General features: G+C 47.2%; 1 protein-coding gene across 1 annotated transcript in view; it reads right to left on the bottom strand.

Moving 5' to 3' along the window:
* Positions 1-21,392, bottom strand: part of LOC144179789 (neprilysin-1-like) — a 70,845-nt gene that overhangs the window by 8,221 nt on the left and 41,232 nt on the right. Inside the window, exons 6-8 of the mRNA XM_077708225.1 lie at positions 20,435-20,725; positions 17,277-17,474; positions 11,188-11,417 (exon numbers count right to left, since the gene is read on the bottom strand). Of these exons, the coding sequence (XP_077564351.1) occupies positions 11,188-11,417; positions 17,277-17,474; positions 20,435-20,725 (719 nt within the window). The remainder of the gene's footprint in view (positions 1-11,187; positions 11,418-17,276; positions 17,475-20,434; positions 20,726-21,392) is intronic.

Genomic DNA, 21,392 nt, shown 5'->3' with positions numbered 1-21,392 from the left:
AGCCGCCAGATTTATTACACGCAAGTACAACCGTCATCTTAGCGTTACCCAAATCAAACAAGAGTTATCACTTCAGCCGCTAGATACCCGTCGCACTATCGCGCTATTATGCCTTTTTCATAAATACATAGTTCGCGTCACACCTAACCCGCTTCCTCTTAACGCCCCAGTACGTACGTCACGACGCCTTCATAATAGTCATAGTTTCACGCGAATTTTTGGCAAGACGCTTGCTTTCAATTCATCTGCATTGCCTCGAGCAATCATGCACTGGAATGATCTTCCTGACCAAATTGCATCCATACTTAGTCACGATAGCTTTAGCGAAAATCTGCACCGACATTTTTCTAGTAGTTGTGTAATGATGAATTGCTAGAATAATATTGTTACTGTTTATGGGTGTTTCCCCCTTGTATTTGTGTTTTTTATGTTTTTTATTTCACAAAAACCCTGTGCGTTTGTGATCATTGTCTGTTAGAAACGTGTATGACGTGTTTCATTTACGTCTGTAAGCCGATTAGCCAAACTCTATATTGTGTACTTGCCTTTTCTTCTTCTTCCCCACTATTTTTTTTTTTTGGGTGTTCTTTCAAAATTGTAACCCCCCTTACTCAATGCTCTGCAATGGGCCTGTAAGGTATAATAAATAATAATAAAGCTTCCCGAAGCACTACATCTGGAAACACACTTTATACTTGTGGACATTGTTCAGCAAAAAGAAAACATTAGGCATATTTGAGCGAAAACACGAATACACAATGGGTTTGCAGTGTTCATTTATTTAACAAAACATGGCCGCTTGACTTCTGCGATACTAAATAAAAAAACACGCGCTGAAAACAATGTTTCATCCCAAAATTACAAAAACGCGAGCGCGTCCCCGACTCCTGACGGCATTCTTAGACCAACAGCAACGAGAAATTCCAGAAGATGGCGCTTGAGCAGTGGAACGCGGTAAATTTCAAGTGACTTGAGCGAACTTCAACCGTGTTTATCGTGGCAGAAGCGAGACGGGAAGCGGAGGACGTGAAAACGAAGCGGAGAACGGGCGGTAAAACGAAGGGTGGTATTTATGTGGTAGCCCCAGTGCGGCAGAAGACGTCTTTTCACGATATTTGCAGCGAGGTGAGCAAGTATCGTCATGATCACCACCACCAGCATATCTACGCCCTCTGCAAGGCAAAGGTTTCTCCCATGGATCTCCAATTACACCGGTCCTGTGCTGACTTCGACCAATTTATCCCCACAACCTTCTTGATCTCATCTGCCCATCCAACCTTCTGCCTCCCCTGCCACGCTTGCCTTCTCTAGGGATCCACTCTGTTATCCTTAATGACCAACGGTTATCCAGCCTTCGCATTACGTGCCCTGCGCGCGCCCATTTCTTCTGAGCAAGTATGCGGCCATCTTTTTAGGTATGAATGGCTGGTTAGTTTTCTCTCGCTTCGAACCGACCGCCTCGTCGCAGAAACTGAGTATGTGGGCCCCATAACTTCCCCAAGTGAGGTGTCGTAGCGGCTTTACTAATGCTCTTCCATTTCTATACCGAATATTTTTTTGGCTAGATTACGACCAAACGCTGGTCGCCATCCCGCCTTGCGAGAGTCAATGTCCAGCAAAGTTGTTGTAAACCGCTACACATGGTGATGGAAGAGAGGAGGGCATTAAAAATTTCTCGTCGTCTCGGCGGGCTTGTCAGTTGTGCTCGGTAAGTGTCACTTCATAAGGGTACTCAGTATCGGCATTCTTTTCTCCTATTGTTCCGTGCCGCTGCCCTGATCATTGGTCAGTTTGCATTACGTGACATTTGTTAAAGCGTAGCATTCTTTGCTGAGAGCCCCCCAGCCGGGACCGTGTAACACCATGCATTTCCACAATAATGGAGATTTTGCGAGAGTTACACCAGTAATCGTTATAACAGCGCAAATTTAGATCATTGGTTGAACCTAATTTGGAAAAAATTTTAAAAATAGGAAAAGTGTAAAAAATGACGGACGCTAGCAAACCCTGTAATGCCCTGCGTTCAATGATGCATAATTAGCAGAAGCCCCAGCTTCAATCGTTGTAGTAGCGTAAATGGAAACAATTGGTGTAACGAAATTTCGAAAAGCTAAGGAAATAAAAAACATGTAAAAAATTTCGAAAAATTGCAAACCCTCTAACGCCCTGCATTTTCACAACAATGAAGATTTCGTTGAAGTTCCTCCCGTAGTCGTTATAATAGCGTAAAAGTCGATAATTGGTCGAAAGGGATTTAGAAAAACAAAAAAAAAATGGCTCTAGCAAGACAAGCGGCATGAGAACTCTACACATTAGTAGACAATTCTTTGAATTTCTGCAGTTTGTTTTACACCGCGACGGTTCAACCGCCGCCATTTCGTTCTTTATGCGTTCTAGGGCCCTATTCTCGACTGAATTCCGAGGGAACTGGAAAATTTTCCGGAAGTCCTTTCTGATTAGCTTTCAATTTTGCTCACGTGCTTCCGGTAGACAAAGCCGTTGTGTGTGGTTTCGTCCTTTTGACGTTTCATGACGTTTACTGTAAACAGTTCTAAAGTTTGCCTTATTTATCTTTACTGAAAGCGCATAATTCTTTGCTGGCAATGAAAAACTATACTAAATGCATCGGACAAAACAACGTAGGCCTTTCTTTGCTATTCAACAATACTTCTTGTAATGCACGCCCTCTCTGCGATTGGCTGAGAAGGCGTGACGTATTTTAAACCGTTGGCGGAACGATCACGTCACACATTGGCAACTTCAGCCTGCCTAAAAGTGACGTAATGTTACGTAACAGCTTACAAATGGTGGCGCCTTTGCCGCGTAACAGAGCAAAACATTTCGCCGACCTTCGGCACCGCGGGCCCTATTCTCGACTGCACAAATTGCCGGCATTTCGCCCATGTTTTTTTGCGTAAGCACGACGTAAGCAATCAGTGACGTGCTGCACCTATAGCTATGACGACATGCAGTGTAATTTGACGAGTCACTCATAACGATCGCTACCAAGGTATCAGATATTGTGCAAGAAAGATATAAAAACACTTGGCATGTACTATAAAAATTAAGACGGTAGCTGAGGCTGACAAGAAAAACACATTTCTGGAGGTCAGACTTGGCGCCAACACCACAAGGCGATCGAGTAACGTTGATCCAAAAGCGAGCGAAAGGGGGATGTCGAGCTAAAGAACATCACACAATTTTTTTACCGTATCTATTTATTTCTTTCAATCGCTTTTATTAACATAGCTGGGCTCTCTGCTTCAATGCAAGCTTTGTTGCGTTATCACCTTCCCTGCCGCCACCGCCGCCACGCCATCGTCTGCTGCTATGTTACAAGTTTATGGCGTGATCACAGAAAAAGACGGCCGCGACTATCGCTTCTATGACACATAAGAGCAGCGAAGCGTATACGCCTGATAACCGCGGAGCACACCGATGTCACCGATTCACTCATTCGTCAAGCTCGACTGCAATCAGCGCTGTAATGAACTAAATAGTCACTTTTCATTGTTATTTTTCTCTTGAGTTCGATCATGTGACCCAACAGCTTACTAGGAGAAGTATGGACAAATGCCATGCATTGGGTTCTCTTTGTCATGGAGAGGCTTGTACTGCCCTCTTATGTTGCGGTTACGCCAAACAAATATTTTTTATTTCATTGCCAAACATAAAAGCAAAATACTGCATGTTATTTGTATGTCGCATGATCGCTGACTTGGAAGCAGTTTAAACTATAATTTGTTTCGGTAGGAAACATGCTTTAAACAGCGCGCATGCGAAACTGCGCCTGCTGCAAATTGCCGCACATTTCGCGGCGCCGTAAGCCGGGGCAATATTGTGCCCTATTTTGCTTGTATTTTGCGACAAAAACAACCGCCATTTTCATGCTGTTACGTAGCATTACGTCACTTTTACGCAGGCTGAAGTTGCCAATGCATGACGTAATCGTTCCCGCCAACTGTTTAAATTACGTCACGCCTTCTCAGCCAATCACAGAGGGGGTGTGTATTACAAGCAGTATTGTTGTTGAATAGCAAAGACAGGCTTACGTTGTCATGTCCGCCGCATTTTGTCTGGTTTTTCATTGCCGGCCAAGAATTATGCGCCTTTAGTAACGAGAAATAAGGCAAACTTTAGAACTGGTGTCCGTTGACGACATGAAACGTCAAAATGACGACACCACACACAACCGCTTTGTCAGCCGGAAGCACGTGACCAAAATTGAAAGCCAATCAGAAAAGACTTCCGGAAAATTGCCTAAATTGCCGGCAATTTGTGCAGTCGAGAATAGGGCCCCGCGAAATCTCCGGGAATTTGCAGCAGGCGCAGTTTCGCATGAAGCGCGGTTCAAAGCATGTTTTCTACCGAAAATAATCATAGTTTCGCCTGTTTCCAAGTCAGCAAACACGGAGCGTACAAATGAAGTGCAGTATTTTGCTTTTATGTTTGGCAATAAAATAAAAATTATTCGTTTGGCGTAACCGCTACATAAGAGGGCAGTACAAGCCTCTCCATGACGAAGAGAACCCAATGCGTGGAATTCGTCCACAGCTACTGGGTCACATGATCGACCTCAAGAGAAAAAAAACAAATAAAAGTAACTAGTTTGTTTATTACAGCGCTGATTGAAGTCGCGTTTGACGAATGAGTGAATCGGCGACATCGGTGCTGCCCGCAGTTATCCGGCGTAGCGCTTCGCTGCTCTTATGTGTCATACAAGCGATGGTCGCGGCCGTCTTTATCTGTGATCACACAATAAACTTGTAACATAGCAGCAGACGATAGCGTGGCGGCGGTGGCGGCCGGGAAGGTAGCGGCCGGGAACAAAGCTTGCATTGAAGCAGAGAGCCCAACTGTGTTACTAAAAGCGAAGAAAGACATAAATAGATGCGGTAAGAAAAATGTTTGATGTTTTTTTAGCTCAACGTCCGCCTTTCGGTCGCTTTTGGATCAACGTTACTCGATCACCCTGTGGTGTTGACGCCAATTTTAGACCTGCAGGAATGTGTTTCTCATCCCAGCCTCAGCTACCGTCTTAATTTTTGTAGTACGTGCCAAGTGTTTTTATATCTTTTATGCGCAATATTTGATACCTTGGTTGCGATCTTTATGACTGAAGTGTCACACTACACCGCATGTCGTCATACCTATAGATGCATCACGTCACTGATTGCTTACGTCGTGCTTCCGCAAAAAAACATCGCGAATTGCCTGGGAATTTGTGCAGTCGAAAATAGGGCCGTAAGTCGGGCAACTCTAGTAGGTATCGCTTCCCTCCCTGCTCTGCCGCTGCTCGACTGGCGTCGTTCCGAATTCGAATTAAAGATAACGCGTGTGACAGCATTTCAGCGGCAGAAGGTTGTCCAAACATTCTAAAAATTCTGGGTCCTGCCTAGCTTGACGCATGCGCACGTCTTCTGGGGCAAGAACTGCTCTATTTAGTGAGACTAGTCCTGCCTAGCCTTCAAAGATAATCTGCAAACCTAATCTTTACCAGAAAGACATGGGGGGGATATCACATAAATTCCAGGCGCGTTATCATCCATAATGCGTTTTCGATGTTTGTTGTCTGGTTCCCTTAAACGAATTCTGAGCTCTATGCTGTATGCCTGATTCGCTTGACGCATGCGCCGCCCGGCGTCTTACGCCTTGGTGTCTTCGCCCATGGAGATGAAACCACTGGAGGTAGAGGTATACAGCTTGACTATAAAATGACGTGCGTCGACAGTTGTAGAAAAACGTGGGTAGAAAAAATCACGCCATATCCACGGAATGAATGATGATAAGTGGGGCGAAGCTCGAGAGGGGGAGATCATCGGTAACCGTAACTCTCCCGTGAAAGTTCGCCCATTACATCATTAAGAAAGACGTAAGACTGTGTGCGTACATTGTACAAATCAACTTTTATTTTCGGAGTCAATGCTCCCAGGCCCAGACCTGGTGAAAGACCCCGCGCCATCGAGGACTACCCCGCACCTCCACCACAGTTTGTCACGTAGGATGGGACACAACAGTAAAGAAATGGGCGAACGTGTGCCCGAGCAAGACGAGACGAAACGAGCAAAGGTCCTTGCGTCTCGTTCGATCTCCGAGAACGACTGCCTGCGTTCGTGGCGTGATCTCTTGCGTGATCTCCCCCTCGCAGTGCACGTGCGCTCGCGCCTCCGTTGGCGAACACAGACAAGCTCGCGCTCCCGGTGCCGAGTTTGCGCTGCCGGTTGCAGCCGGTTCTTGCGCGTGCAACGCGGCCCACTTTGCGACATCTCCGAAAGCATGCGGCGGTCACGTACCACGAGACACAAGGGATGGACAGACCCATGGCTTTAGGAGCTTCGCCCCTAAAACATTAAAATCCATCTCACCCTGTGAACATGGATGACCAACGAAGCTACTATAACACAAGCCATAGAGCTGACACGAATTTCCCGCCAAATGTGTGGGCAAGTTATACTGATTGATTGATTGATTGATTGATTGATTGATTGATTGATTGATTGATTGATTGATTGATTGATTGATTGATTGATTGATTGATTGATTGATTGATTGATTGATTGATTGATTGATTGATTGATTGATTGATTGATAAGGCGCGCCGTAGTGGAGGGCTCCGGATGAATTTCGACCTCTGGGTATCTTTAACGTGCGCCAAAATCTCGTACACACGGGCGTTCTTGCTTTTCGCCTCCATCAGAATAACGGCCGCCGCGGCCGGGAAGCGAACCCGCGTCTTCGTGCTCAGAAGAACAATGCCTTACCACTGATTCACCGCGGCGGGTGCGAATTTATTCCTCTCTAGGGTTGACGGGGATCATACTTAAGAAAGAGCTTTCGTTTCAGATACAATACGTAATTGAAACCGTAGCCATGAATTTGTTGAATGTGGTTAAACTTGCAACTTTGTCGAGCCAAAGCTTGGTTTTCGGGAGAGGGCGCAGTAAACGCGCGCAAAATTGCACAGCCACACCAAGCACAGACGCTGCTCGCAGCAAATGCCGATCTAAGGGCAAACGCACAGTGAACCTCGATGCGTTCAGCAATTCCCATTGAAGCTATTACGTGCTTTCATGGGGAAGCGCAACAAAAACTGAGTTGACCTTGACGGACCTTGCCCTTACTCTTTCCCTTATCCCCTCTCCGGCTATTTTCACTGGAACTAATGAGCGATTACACGCTTTCCCCCCGGAAGCTGTCGTCGCCATGAATTTGTTCGTTCAGTGGGCGAAGCGTAGTCGGTGGCGCTTCTTTCGATGCCGCGAAACTGCACGAGACGCTGCTTGGCCTTGGCTAAGCTTGAAGGTCACGAGTACATATCCAGGCATTTCCTCGTGTTTTACTTGAATGAATAGGTTTCGCGTAAACGTCATGCAGGCAGAATAATCTTGCGTCAAAGTCAGCTTCCTTGGGAATGCAATGTGGCTCTCCATCTAACGTAGGCATCTCGAAACATATCTAACCAACTAACACTGGCCGCTGGAACGGCTGTACGCTTCACCGAATTTCATTTACCTGTCGTAATTAGTTCGCAGTGAACTTGTAAACCTTCGAGAATTCCTGGCTGCTGTCAATACATACGCCTCAGCGGAAGGAGTATGGTTAGAGAAAGCGGGCGTAAATATTATTTTAACGATACTATCCCTAAAGACATTAAATCAAAATTAGATGATATTAGGTCAAGTTATTTCAACTTTGCATAATTAGGTAGTTCACAGTGAAGTTTCAAATATATTTGCGGAATTCCCGTCTGCTGCAAATACGTGGGCTTCTACGGAAAAAATACGGACATCCCCACGTTTGTCCGTTAGAATGAAAATATCGCTCGTAAACGTTTAATTAAGATCATTAACTACGAAGTATGCTCAACCACAAAGTGCAAACAAACGTGTTTTTCTTTCGCCTACTCTTTGGAATGCGGCCAATTTTGATGGTCATTCTTTTTCACAGAGGGGAATTTCAGGAGTAGTTAAGATAACTACATTTGACTGAGCGCTACAGAGTATTCACCTCAAAAATGGCTTTCATGTATGATTCAAAGTTCTCTTTGGCCGCGGTTCTGTGCGCCGACGCAAAACTTTCGAGGTAATATCTATAGACAGCTCCGCTATAAAAGGAAGGCAAATTTCTCAGAAGCATTGCAAGAATTTATTGGTTTTCCAAAACCGCGATATTCTGCGACTGAACACATTCGATTTTCCCGCAAGATACCAGTTCTTGTTTTCATGAAAGCGAACCGTTTTTTGTAAAGCTGGGTCTTTGTAAAGCTGGCAAAAGAGGCCCTTCCGTGGCCTCTTTTGTAAGGCACTAAAACGGTTTCATGAAAAACACAACTATGCGCAATGTGTACGTCCGTCCTTTTCCTAATGCACACACTGTCCGTAATTTCAAAACGGATGTGAGGGGACTGAGAAGGACGTGGTTTAGGCGTTTTGTGTAGCAGACATTTAGCTTGCGCAGCCACAATGACCCCGCTCAACCGACCACCCAGCGGCAAACGTACATTGATTTGACATTATCCAAGAATGGGCCCGAAGTTGCGAGCCCGCCAATCACTGCATATTATAGCGACAACCAGAGACCTCGGAAGCGTTTTGAGGGTGTGGGAGCTAAAAATGCGATGATGATGCTGCTGCTGACGGCGATGCTTATTATGGTCTTATTACAAGTGTTACGACATTCCTTGCTGGACTCACATTTCTGTGTTGCTCAAATTTACCACGCGCCATTACGTAGTTCTAAAGACCACAGTGCACTTTCTTTTGGTATCTCAATAGTTTCGATCCACATTTCACTCGGTATAAGAGCTGCTGGTTATCTACTCCAAACATTACATTTACAGCAATAATTGGTGCTGGTATTTGCTTAATTAGGGCAGAGCAATCGTACCCTCTAAGTGGCACTCGAACAATATGCATACGCGACCTCACGAGTGATTCAAAAGCCATCAAGAGTAAATTTTAAGGAAATAATTTGCTCCTCCTCGCGAAAAAAATGAGCCCAGCTTCGCTGACATAACGTCGCGAATGATGATGTTTAAAGCGAAGCTGCCTGATGTTACCCGCCGCGGTGGCTCAGTGGCTAAGGCGTCGCGCTGCTGAGCACGAGGTCGCGGGTTCGATTCCCAGCCGCGGCTGCCGCTTTTCTTATGGATGTGAAAAGTAAAAACGCCCGTGTGTACGAGATTTGGGTGCACGTTAAAGATCCCCAGGAGGTCAAAATTAATCCGGGGCTCTGCACTGCGGTGCGCTTCGTCGCCTGCGTTGCGTCGGCGGTTTAAACCCTACAATCAATCAATCGAAACTGCCTGATGTTCCCAATCGCAAAGCGAAGCATCATACAACTTCTCAAACCCAGCAGATCAATTCCTGTTCGCGTCGATTCAACTTTGTCGAGTTTCTTCGTCAACTTGGAACACTGCTACGAGAGTTCGCCGCGAGCGCTTTTGGTATTGAGAGGTAAAAACGTTTTTCAAGAAATTTTTCTTTTACTCGCAATCGCAAAAAATCCCTCTGCCATGTATTTTTAATTAAAAATATTTCAAATCTTACTTATGTGTTGATGTCCCTAATCGCAAGGCTAAGCATCGTAGAATTCTCAAAGCCAGCAGATGGGTTACCGTTCGCGCCAGCTCATTGTTGCCGTGTGCCGCTGCTCGCGCCATCTATTGGAACTGTTACTTTTGAACACGGAAAAATGCCACGAGGGGGCGCCGCGAGCGCTCTGTGTTTTTTCATGGCGTATTTCTTATTTGCCATCGCAAAAAATCAAGCATCCACATTAAAATATCAATGCGAATATCGCTTATGTATTGACGTCCTGCCTCAAGTATGCCTAATGTTTTCTTTTTGCTCAACAGAGTTGAGAAGTATGAACATTTCCACCAGATTTAGTAGTTTCAAAAGTCTCGTTGGAGAATTTTTTTCAATTGCTGCAGGTGTGCTTGCTTTCCCCTTCCCTAGGCTATGCCCTCTCAACGTTGCTGCGCCCGCGTTACCACGCATCGTCCCATGAAAGCCGCGACCAAGAACACGTTCGCTGTTAAAACAGCCAAATTCTCAGGGCAGCAATGTGTCAGTTAAGGAATATAATACAAGAAAAGAGAAAGCTCGAACGAGGAATCGAAAGACGGCTCCTCCAGAAGAGTGTGTTATTAGGAAAGTTGGTACACAGCAATCGAACAAATTGCATTGCGAAGGCTGAAGAGAAGGAGACGCGCTTTAATGAAACCTGGGGCCAGGCAAGCGAGGTGGCGAATAGTCTCCGTGGCCCGGCTGGTTAGTGCTAACTGCGCATCCGGGTCGGAGCTCTCCACGGCCCGTTCCCAGTGTGGGGGAGGGAAAATGGGAAAAGAGATTGTGTTGGCACTGGCAGCGGCCCCCTCCTGCTTGCACTCACTTATAGCCTCCCTCATTCCAACACTGCTGAGGATGAAGATGACTTGTAAGTTTATGTGTCGATGCGAGCTGGTTGGTATGCCATCATATGAATTAGGTTCTAGCGCCAAGCACAACTACACGAAAAAACAATCTTGATAGGACCGAGGCGCTCCTACCAAAATTCTTTATCCTGTAGTTGTGCTTGGCGCTTGCTCCTAATTTATATTATGTACCGGGTGGCATCGAAGCCTTCGTCAACCTGCGCGACATAATGCGTTCTGCTGAATAACGCTTAGTCTTACCACACAGGACGCGTGTCCCGGCAGATTAACTCAGTCTCTTTGAGCCTGCCTGTCTGAACCGCTCCGGGGGTGATGTTTTTTGTTTCGTTTTGGAGCCACGACTTGCCTTATGGTGTTAGGACATGGGAAGCTGAGCCACCACTTTTTTTTTTTCAACGAGGGTTGTCAAACCCCCCCCCCCCCCCCTTCTACCGGAGCCCCAGGCGACAACGAAGTCACTGTGACCGTCGTTACTAACTTACAATGAATTTACAGCTCTGCTGTTCATTTACAGTCATGGTGTGGAAATGCCCTGAAATCTATTGGGGTTCCGATTCAGCTCCGCAACAGTGTTAGTCGTGCCATTGTGGCGTACACTTGCACGAGCGTAATTTCCCCGTAAAGTATGCGCGCAGGACGTTCCAACAACAGTGCACGCCAATCATTTTTGTGAAACGGAAGGTGTGGGTAACTTCGATAACAGCGAGCAGCACGTGACAGACTGCCTTTTGGCCAATGCAGCTCCGCACCTGCCCCAGTCCGCCGAAGTCCACCGCGGAGACGCCCCTGCTGTAGAAGAGCGGTGGTTGCAAGATGCCAGCCAAGAGCGCCACGTAGTTTGACGCCGCATCGTAGAACGCATTGGGTTGGCCCACCGTAAAGTTCGCAGCATCGTCATACTTGAAGAGAGCCCCAGTTGTTCTCTTGTGCGCCTCCACGTAGTTGCTGAAGAAGGTCTTGCCAGTTTGCGGAAACATCGCTGCACGCGTCCAAAGAGGCAAATAATGGGTTAAGTGAAACCTTTCTATACCTATTGATCACGAGTGAAACGTCTATTCACTGCGGAGCTGCTGAGGGTGAGCAATATCCTACCGTTCAACCAAACAACCCCGAAGTGATGCAAAGTGGCGAGCACGCAAGGAGCCCACGAGCAGGTGTTGAGATAGCGTGCATCAAGAAAAATAAGATGTGTTAGGTAAGTGACGGTAATCGAACTCAGGCCGTTCCCTCCATGAAACCGGCATGCAAACCACTCGGCCACCCAAAGGCCTCATTGGTACGTAGATAGCAGCGGCGGGGAATAATAACGTGTAATTGGTCAGAAAAAAACGGTTCGCGTGTTCGGATTCGAACCTGGGTCCCCCGCATTACGAAACAGGCGCCCAATGGACTGCGCTGCCTTCGCTTTTTTTTTTTTTTACCGGGTTTGGACATCAACAAAAACAAAAAGGCATGAACAACAAGGCTAAAACCGCTAACGCTACGGTCACTAGCGTCGCAAAATTAAAAACGCGGCATGTTCAATACTTTTTCCACCTCCAACAGCCAGTCCGGTACACACAGCTGGACCTTCCACACTTCTACGATCCTTCTGGCGTTCTCGCAGAAGTACTGCCTCGCTGGCCTGGAATCGATATCACTGTTGCGGAAGGCCATGCGAGACCTCCATACCCCGTGCGAGACCAAAAGCATTAACAAATCGTAAGGTACACCATTCGCGTCTTCTACACACAGGAACCGTATACCGTGACAATCAAGAGGCAAATCCTTTTTCAGGGTTCGCTGTAGCACATCCCACAGAAAGACCGCGTCCCAACAATCCAGGAGCACATGTTCGATTGTTTCGGGCTTCTTACACAGGGTACAATCCACACCCCGCGGAACAAAGAGGCCCTTTTCCTGCATCCACGTTTTCACAGGTAGAACACCGCCGTGCAATTTAAAGAAAAAGGAAAACCCGCCTGCACCTTCCCACAGGGGGAACTCGAGTAAATGCGTCGCAGAGTGGTGGGGGTATCGCGTGAATGTTGCGTAATTGGGTATGGTTTGGGAATGCTTAATTGTTATTTCGTCTTTATTATTCTTATTTATTGAATGAAAGACAAGCGAAGGCAAGGAGTGTAAAGTTAAAGTCTGTCTTTATTGCTTGGTGCCGTCGTTGTATTGCACGGAAAGGATGACTGCTTTGTGGTCGCTAAAGTGCACTGTCAAGGGGTCTTTGAGGAGCGGTCGTGCGATTGCGTAACTGGTGAAGACGTTGCTTCCATCGCATGTACGCGAGTCAAGCAAAGCGTCAAGTCAAGCGAAAGCCAAGCAAAGACGCCCTTGACTGAATTCCGAACGCGCGCTCCGCCGCTTATATACACACAGCCCGCGTTCGAGGGAGAGGAGTACGGGGGAGAGACGCGCATGGGCACACTTCCGTACACAAGCGCGCGAACTTTCCACGCACCCACCACACCGTTATCACGTGTACACGCCCTGCAGCCGTTACTGTTGAGCGCGACGCAGGGCACGGGTAGCTACGACGCATGCGCGCACAGACGCGCTCCCCCCGCGCCGCCGCAGCTGTTGTTGAGAGCGAGGAGGGTACGGGGGAGAGACGCGCACCTGCGGCTCGACGCGACGCGCATGCGCAGTGAGCGTGTGGACGGCGCCGACGCCGACGCGCGACATCGTGCGACTAAGAAATGCTCCGCATTTAATTTGACACCAGGTGGAACCGCCATTACTTTGACCCGCTTCAGTACATCTTGCCCAGTTCCAGCACGGTACAACGTTCTATACAGTGGAACTGGCAAGCAAACACCAAGGAGATCTCTATACAACTTTTTCCTCGGGACATGGCCCAAGTATTCCATGGAAAATCGTGTGCACAAAAATGGAGCCGCTTGAACAACTTCACGCAAATAACCATGACTACCGCCGTCTAATGGTTGGGTTGAACTAACAACGTACTGTGGTAAGACCCTGCCCAAGCGTACCTGAATAACAGTGCGTAAGAAAGGGTCTTGCACATCGCGCAAAAAGAAAAGGCGGTTTACAACTTGACGCAGAAAAAGATGTGCCAGTGACAGACCCCCGGAGCGGACGCGTCGAAACAGGTTCGTGCGACTCGTCCGCTGCCAAGTAGACCCCCAAATAAATAAAATAAATGCGGCAAACACGCGTTCAGCCTTTGCACATTTGCTCGCGCACAGTAAAGCACTTGCATCACGTACCACAATTTAGCCGCGAAAAACAGATTACACGTTGCCGCGCGAGCGACGGCATTGACAGCATTTTCCCGTTCCCTTCCCACATTTCCGTCCTATCGCGTGTCTCTGTCACTTGCCTTCGCCAGTAAGGATCGCTATCGCGGTAGTTTTTTAGTGGCTCACCGAGATACTTCGGATGCTTGGTGTCGCATCCCAGTTACCATGCCACAGGCCCAAGCATTTTTTCCAGTTTAAAGAGCTTCCGGTACAATAACAGAATCTTTTCAGTATCCTTACAGCCTCCCCTATGCTGCTTCTGTCTTCCAAAAAAAGAGTGATGTCATCGGCGTACGCAAGCACGCGCACTTCTCATGACTGAAACCGAAAACCGCGTATACTGACACTGTTCTTAATGCTCAAACAAAAAGACTCTATAAATAAACAGAAAAGTAAGGGCGAAAGAGGACACCCTTGGCGCACTGAACGTGACACTTTGACTGGAGTGTGAGCACACACAATTTCCTTTGGGTTGGAAGCGCGGCCATTGGCTTTGACTCCCGGGTTCTAGGGCGTGCTAACACGGTCCACTTTGGGAGAGACGTGAAAGCCTGCGGACCAAACGATCCGGGCCTGCCAGTGATGTAGAACTTTCACTGGCAAGTTCGGAAATGAATGCGAGGTGCTATAGCCGGGTCTGCGACGAAGGGCGAGGGAGCGCAAGCTCTGCTGTTTCTCCAGCGTTGCTCCACCAGAGAAAGGTGTGCCGATTAAGAGAAGACCACTTTAAGCGCTCGCCTTGTCGCCGTAGCTCACTCGCTGAATCCAAGTAGAGCAACGGGGCGTTCCGTTGTAGCGCTGTCGTCGCGGCGTCAGGCTTCGAAAGCCAAGCGGTTTATATAGTCATAAGCATTCGAAACTCGTGAACCACTGGCGCTTTCCCTACCACTCCCCGTTGTTTAGAGCAAAGAAAGCTGTAAGTAGATTTGAGGCAAAATATACGTACTTAACCGGCAGCGCCCGCGTTCATTTAGGGAGTAACGCTCGTTGGGTTGGTTTTTAGGATAGTAAGAAAAAAAACGGCCGCGCAAGAAAAAAAATTGCGGGTTCGAAATGACGCAGAAAGGCTCCACGAGGCAAAAAAATGGCGCGTTCACAATTCTGTAAAGAGACTCGAGCAGTGCAAGGAAAAAATGGCGCGTTCGAAGGGATTCAGAAAAATTCCAGCCACGCAAGAAAGAATTACCCGTTTGAAATTCCGCAAAACAGCCCCTGCATACGAAATTCAAGCAACCAAAAAAAAAAAATCCCCCCACCTCCCCGAAGGGGATCGTGCGGAAATGCGAATGCATTGGGTGCACCGATGAGTGCGGTGCGAGTAATTATTATTAATGGGGTACTTAATGAAGAGAGACGAGAGTGTGAGTCCTCCAACCGATGATGATGTTGAAGCAACTGCAGTGACGTCACCGCCAGCGGGAGGTGTAATGCTCAGGTTGCATTGTGTTACACTTCGTGCTTGCGGTATCGTTGCCGCGAGAGATTCGGCTTCACCGACTTCCATCGCTATCAAGGCGCCAGGCGCGCGCTCCACTGCATTATATAGATTCCGAGCGCAGTGAGCGGAGAGAAGGTACGCGGAGAGGAGAGAGAGCCCGCCGAGCTCCGCAATGCGAGCGCCCTCACACGCCCGAGCGCGCTCCTCCTCTCCACTCACTCTCCGCTACTCCGCCCGAGCTCCGCGATGCGAGCGCCGCGGGTCCACCGCGCCGAGACGACGACGACGACGACGAAGGCAGAACTACGAGGCGCGCGCTCACGTGCGCTCGCGCTGGAGGAATGCAGGCGCACGCCGACGGAGCACGACAACCCCCGACTAAGAAATGCATTCGCATTTAAAAAAGAACAGAGCTCCGGCTGGCGCAGTTTCAGGCAGGGGGCAAGCGGGCAATACGAAGGTGGCAAATTTGGATTGCGTGCGGTGGCAGCAGTGAATGGATAACGGCGCTGCGGCCCATTAGGGCGAATCACTGCTCTGCACTTCCGACATCTTTCACACTACGGGGAACGGCTTTAATTTTTTATGTTTGCTTGGTTTCTATCAAAGCAACGCACACAATATATCATGAAAGTTAGGTTACATCTGCCACGTATGCGCTCCGTCGGCGGCGGCGCGCAATCTATCGCGAGACAGAGCGACCAAGCGCTGGCGAAGAAGTTGTTAAACCCACGCCTAGTCACGTGGTATTGTAGCGGCGAGGCTCCAAAAGAGCGCAGCGGCGATGCCTCTCGACACCTGATAACACGGCGGCATGTCGAACGGGGTGAATTTGCGGTCCGGCGGCTCAAGATCATTGCGACGAGATGAATAACTTAGCGAAACATGGCTCAGTAGAGCTTTTTCTCTGAAAATGTGAGGGCGTAGTTCCAGGAAGCGACAATGTCCTTCGTGTGACCGTATACTTTCTTAACTCAATCATCATTGTTTATATTCCGATACCCGTTTTAATTGTCTGATTGCTTACCTTATTATGGTCTATTATCTGTCTTATTTTAAGCCATTTCAAGACAAAACAATTTTGCAGATTCTGCACATAGACAACACAATTCCGCAGCGGCACCACTGTCCACATTCTCAGCCCTGTGCCAACAGTTATCACCGCGCTTTATACAACCTCGCCGTGGATTTGCGAGCTTAGGTCTTCCATCATTATGCCTAAAACTGGAGTGAAACAACTTTTTGAGGTGACGACCGTAGCTCCGTTGTATGCAGCAGCAAAGGACGCTCTTCGAACGCTTTTCCCTATAGGTGTGAGCCGCACACCCACATTAGTAGTTGCTTCCAAAAATTGGTTATATTGTTCATGCGGTAACCACGATTGATAAGTCACCTGTCGTTTGTAAATTTTCAATTCCTTTCGGTTTGTTTTCATACAATCCCCTGACGCACCCGAATTCGGTACGCCTCTAGGATTTGGTTACATCGTACTTTCGGCTTTTATTCTTTCTTTTCATTTCATTTCTTTCTTATCGATTGTAAATCCTTGAATACTCTAATTATACAACCCCTGTAACAATCATTGCTCTTACTTTCCTCAATTACGCATTTTTACGCAGATGCAAGCATTGCACTTTCCTCGTTACGTATAAATCACGCTGGCGGGCTCAGTAAATAATACTTACAAAAATAATACATGCCAACCGTCTTAACATTCTCACTTCTGTATGTCTCAGAAAGGGAAATTAAATTCACTCAGCGTGTCTACTCACGAGGCCGGCTCCTTAAGCTACTGGCGCGGCCGCATCCGAAAGTTGGAGGCGAACTCCCCAAGTCACTCCTGCCCTGCCTATGGGCAAAGATGTTTTGATATTTCAATAACATCAAGGGAAGCACTGCTGCAGCGTCGGCAAAAGAGACACAAATCATGTATCGAGAACAGTGCGTTCTATCATCTGGCGTGCAGTGTTGCGTAAAATGCATCCACAACCGTGCAATTCCTATAAAATGGCTAGAAAACCACGGAAAAGTTAGTGTTATGTGCATTCGCTCCGCAGAGGTGATATGGTAGCAAGTACCCACACCAGGACGCGGACTGTCGCCGCTCTGAGGCTGAAACACCATGAATACAATACGAGCTACTCACCGAAATGCCTGTCTATACTGCCGGGAGCAGCGAGGTATGGCGGATAGCCGACGTACACCCCCATTTGCGCAGCCTTCTTGCTTACTAAGGAGCGGAAGTCTCCTTGGATCCAAGTAGTCTGGTTCATCTTAATTTTCAACTGGTCGTGAATTAGCTTTGCCATCCGCTCCGCCTTCTTGAGTGCGGACTCGGGGAGGTCTGCGACGCAACACAAGGAAAATTTGGAACTGTAGAGGAACAGGAGTACATATTGAGCGAAGATACATCTTCTAAACGATAAACTTTACAACCAAGCTGGTCTCGTGTCCAAAGAAGATTTATATGCATAACTGGTTTGTATTCTTTTATGTTAATATTTTATTTCAGCCGACCCACCGTATACTCCTGCCCGTACTGCAAGGACTCCACAGTCAACAGGATATTGTAAACCTCCTGTGGGACTATGAGAGACTCCATCAACTCCAGGCCCTACGCGCCCAACGGGTGCACCATGTGGCGGGTGGACGATGCCCACAAAGCCCTGCCATCCAAAGGAGGCATTACTCTCCCTGTGGGAGATGGCGAGAAAGTCAGGCGTAACCTGAAGCATTGAGGGCCCGGAGGAGACCTGCAACTTTCCCAAACAACTTCCTACTTTCTTGGGCCACTCGCCATACCTTTGCCCAAAAAGTAATTTTTTTTACATACATACATTTCTCACCGCATTGTCTGCCTGAGATACTGCCTAGTCGACAAAGAAAAATGATGGGGCCTGTCCAGAACTTCATGTGTATTTCCCAATCATTTGTACTGACCAATCATGTTTACCAAAAACGCTGTACTCTTGAATATCGAATAATAATTCCTGTCAATACACTCCGCCAACTGAGAATCTTCACTCGTTTTTATTTGCTAACATATTTTTATCCCATACGTGTTCTGCCCCTTTCAGGGTGTTAAATTCATTTCGCATTGTTTTGTATTTGCAGATCAATTGGACCCCTTACTTCATTCGACAGGTGCCCGTGAGGAAAATAATTTACGGGCATGAGGTAATATTGCTCCGTGGTAGGGATATTGTTTCAGCTGGTATGATTATTTTTACGTAAAATCTTTGCACGGAATGAAATGATGACGCGAATGTGTCGACGTGCAGACCGTAAGGTTCTTCGCCGGTCGGGCAACAGGAAAAGACAAAACACGACTTGGAAAACAATGGTCTACAAAGAAAAATGTTCAAGAGGCACCTGAAAGGGACATTAAGACAAATGCAAGTGGCGTTCGTTAGGAGGACAGCTTTCTCCCGAAAACAATGACACCAATTTTATCGCAAACGTGAAAGAAATAATCGAGATATATATAAGGGAAACACGCTAAGCTGTGTCGACTCCCTTTCCACTTTCAAGATATTTTTCTATGACGTAACATAATCTTATTTTGTGCGATTGGCGGCCACAGAACCAGGCCATCACTAAGGGTGCCTTCCAATTTACCCTTTTGACGGCTTCGTTGCCGTCTTCGCTGACAGTCCGCCATCTTAAGTCCCGTTACAATTCGAACGAGGCAGTCAACGAAGACGGCTTCGAGGAGAGAGCATCGAAGTCAGCAACGATTCAGGCTACCTTCTTGTCTAAACTGAAAAACGACGCCATTTCCACCTTTTCGCGTATTAATGTTGTTACAAACTAACTCGTTCTTTTATTGAAATATTTAGTAGAATTTACTAGTGGTAAACATGATTTTGTTTTTGCTATACGAAATCTGCGGCTCGCGTTGCTCAGCATGTCTTCTACGAGGTTGACGTCTGCGTTGGTGTTGCTTTCTCGACCGCTGCGAAGTTCTTATTCCTTATACGTCTTATTCCTTCTTATTCTTATTCCTTCATACGTCGAGTTAGACTGCTTCTTAAGCTGTCTACCAAGCTGTCCACGAATTGGAACGCAGCCTAAGACTGAATGATTGTAATGGGGCTATGTTCCGTTTCATCGCAGCACTTGAATTCAGAGGTTCAGCACCAATTTTGAACGTTTTTCGATACACGTTGCGTTTTTTTTTTTTCGGTTAAATACGTCTTTAGTGGCGGGAACACAGCTGCGTGAGGTGCTTGAGTTTAGTTCTTTGAAGTTAAAGTTGTATTTTGTCTTCGTGATCCCCTTAAGACTGCTTTGGCGTTTTAATGCAAAACCACAACAATTCTTTTCAAGCAATGCAATCCTCTATGTCCAATAATAGGTCTCTAGTGATTCTGCCATCCTCTGTTGCGGCAATCTCTTCATCAGAACGGTATGTGTCTGAGGTGTAATTTTTCCCATGTAACGGTGGCGGATGTGTCATCTAGTCCTCTATTGGGTCTCAGCGAGCAGCTGCATCTTCGCTCGCCGTGAAGCAATTTTGTAGCGTTAGCTACAGTGACCGATGTTTCGCGTGGCTCCTGGAGAGCTTTGCTTCGCATGCGCGAGGAGCAGTGACGTCTCACGGCGCACAGCTGGCGTGCAGGAGCCGCCGCTACAGTGTACCGCCGCTGCTGTGACTACATTAGATTGAATAGGATTGGACTGGATAAAATTGGATTGGATTGAATTGGATTGCAAATCGTTTTAGCAGCAGTAAGCATGATAATCAGCTAATCCTAAACAGCCAGGAAACCTAAGAATAACCAGCTGAAGCTTAGCTCACGCTACGTATATCCTGGCATAGCCGAGATAAGCCACTGCTAATCATTGTGTTCTTCTGCATCTGTTTTTAAGGCTTACTTCCATAACCCAACGCGTTTAATAGCTTCCGCCGAGGTAGACACTTCACGGCTCATCGCACTACACACACCACCGAGAGAAGAAACGGGCCGGTCCAGTAGTGGGATATTGCGCTCTCATCATCACCGACATGATTGCTTTCCAATTTCGTGGTAGTAATTCAAAGATAATAGCCTTTTTTGGGCTGCCTACATATTTATTAGATAAACTCCAGAAAATGAAAAAATTGCCTTCGGGATTGCTGCAACATTTACCCCAAGAACTTGTAAATAATATCGGCGGCACAGTTGACATTTTTTCTTGGCCTGTTGGTTCTTATTCTGTGTGAATTGCTGCTGTAACCTAAAATCCAAAACCACGGCCTGTAGGCGTTTTCGTATTAGTCTGATACTGCGAAGAAACAAGAAGAAACAGACATATACGCACACTTTTTGAAGTAAACATTCATGACGGCAATCTCCATGACTTCGAGGGCAGTGTCGAAGCAGAAGTTTTCGATCTTCAGCGGGTACATTTTGGCCATTAGGCTGCCGCTGGCGAGATGCATGAGCCGTCGCAACAGACTCCAGCCAATGAGGAGGCGCGAGTCATTAGTCCCGATGCCAGCGCTGTCTATCATGTATTGCATAACTAGCGGCCCATTGTCCCAGCAGATCATCCAGTGCGAACCCCAAAACGTGTGATTAGTGTACAGCCGGATCATCCGAAGCCACTCTCCTGGAAGAAACAAAGCTCTGTTAGGGTCATACATGTCACAACTGAGGTGTGAGGCTTAGGCGCCTCGATGAGCATAGCGATGTGGAAGACTAAATAACAAGCTTCTCTCATTAGTCCTCCGTTCTTCCATGCGTATACGATATTTCCTCTAAAGTTCCATGGGTAGTGAAACGCTTTCACGATGACGTGCAGCATGCGAACAAATTTACCCATACAAAGAAACCCTGCATGTGAAAAATGTTACTGAGATACATCTGTAACTTACTTACTTACTAACTGACTGACTGACTGACCGACCGCCCGATCTGGCTGGCTGACTGAGTCACTCATCAACATCCAAGACGGCTGAACCTGCGGACGAAATTTTGCGAACACGTGCCTGTGTTGGCTTAGGGGGCTCGAGAGGGCTTAGGGGTTGGAAATTACAGCAGTAATGAAGTAAAAGCGGCTAAATTGTGTTTTCGCCTATTGCCGGAAAAAATTCCTGCAGCTTAGCTCAGTTAACCTTGGATATGCAACGCAAAAGCTTGCCTTAGTCTGGTTGAGTCTTCTTTTTGTCTGCTTAACCTTTGATGTAACAGTATTGCCGGCCACGGCTCAAAGCCGTTCGGTGCCGTGCGATGCTCACAGAAAAAAATTCCCCGCATTTCCCGAGGAGAAGAATGTG

This window comes from Haemaphysalis longicornis, unplaced genomic scaffold, assembly GCF_048455015.1.
Source record: "Haemaphysalis longicornis isolate Haplotype H1 unplaced genomic scaffold, Haemaphysalis longicornis Haplotype H1 scaffold_4, whole genome shotgun sequence".
NCBI classification, from domain to species: Eukaryota; Metazoa; Arthropoda; class Arachnida; order Ixodida; family Ixodidae; genus Haemaphysalis; species Haemaphysalis longicornis.
Note: the sequence above shows the minus strand (reverse complement) of the source record. Positions and strands in the feature narration are given on the sequence as shown.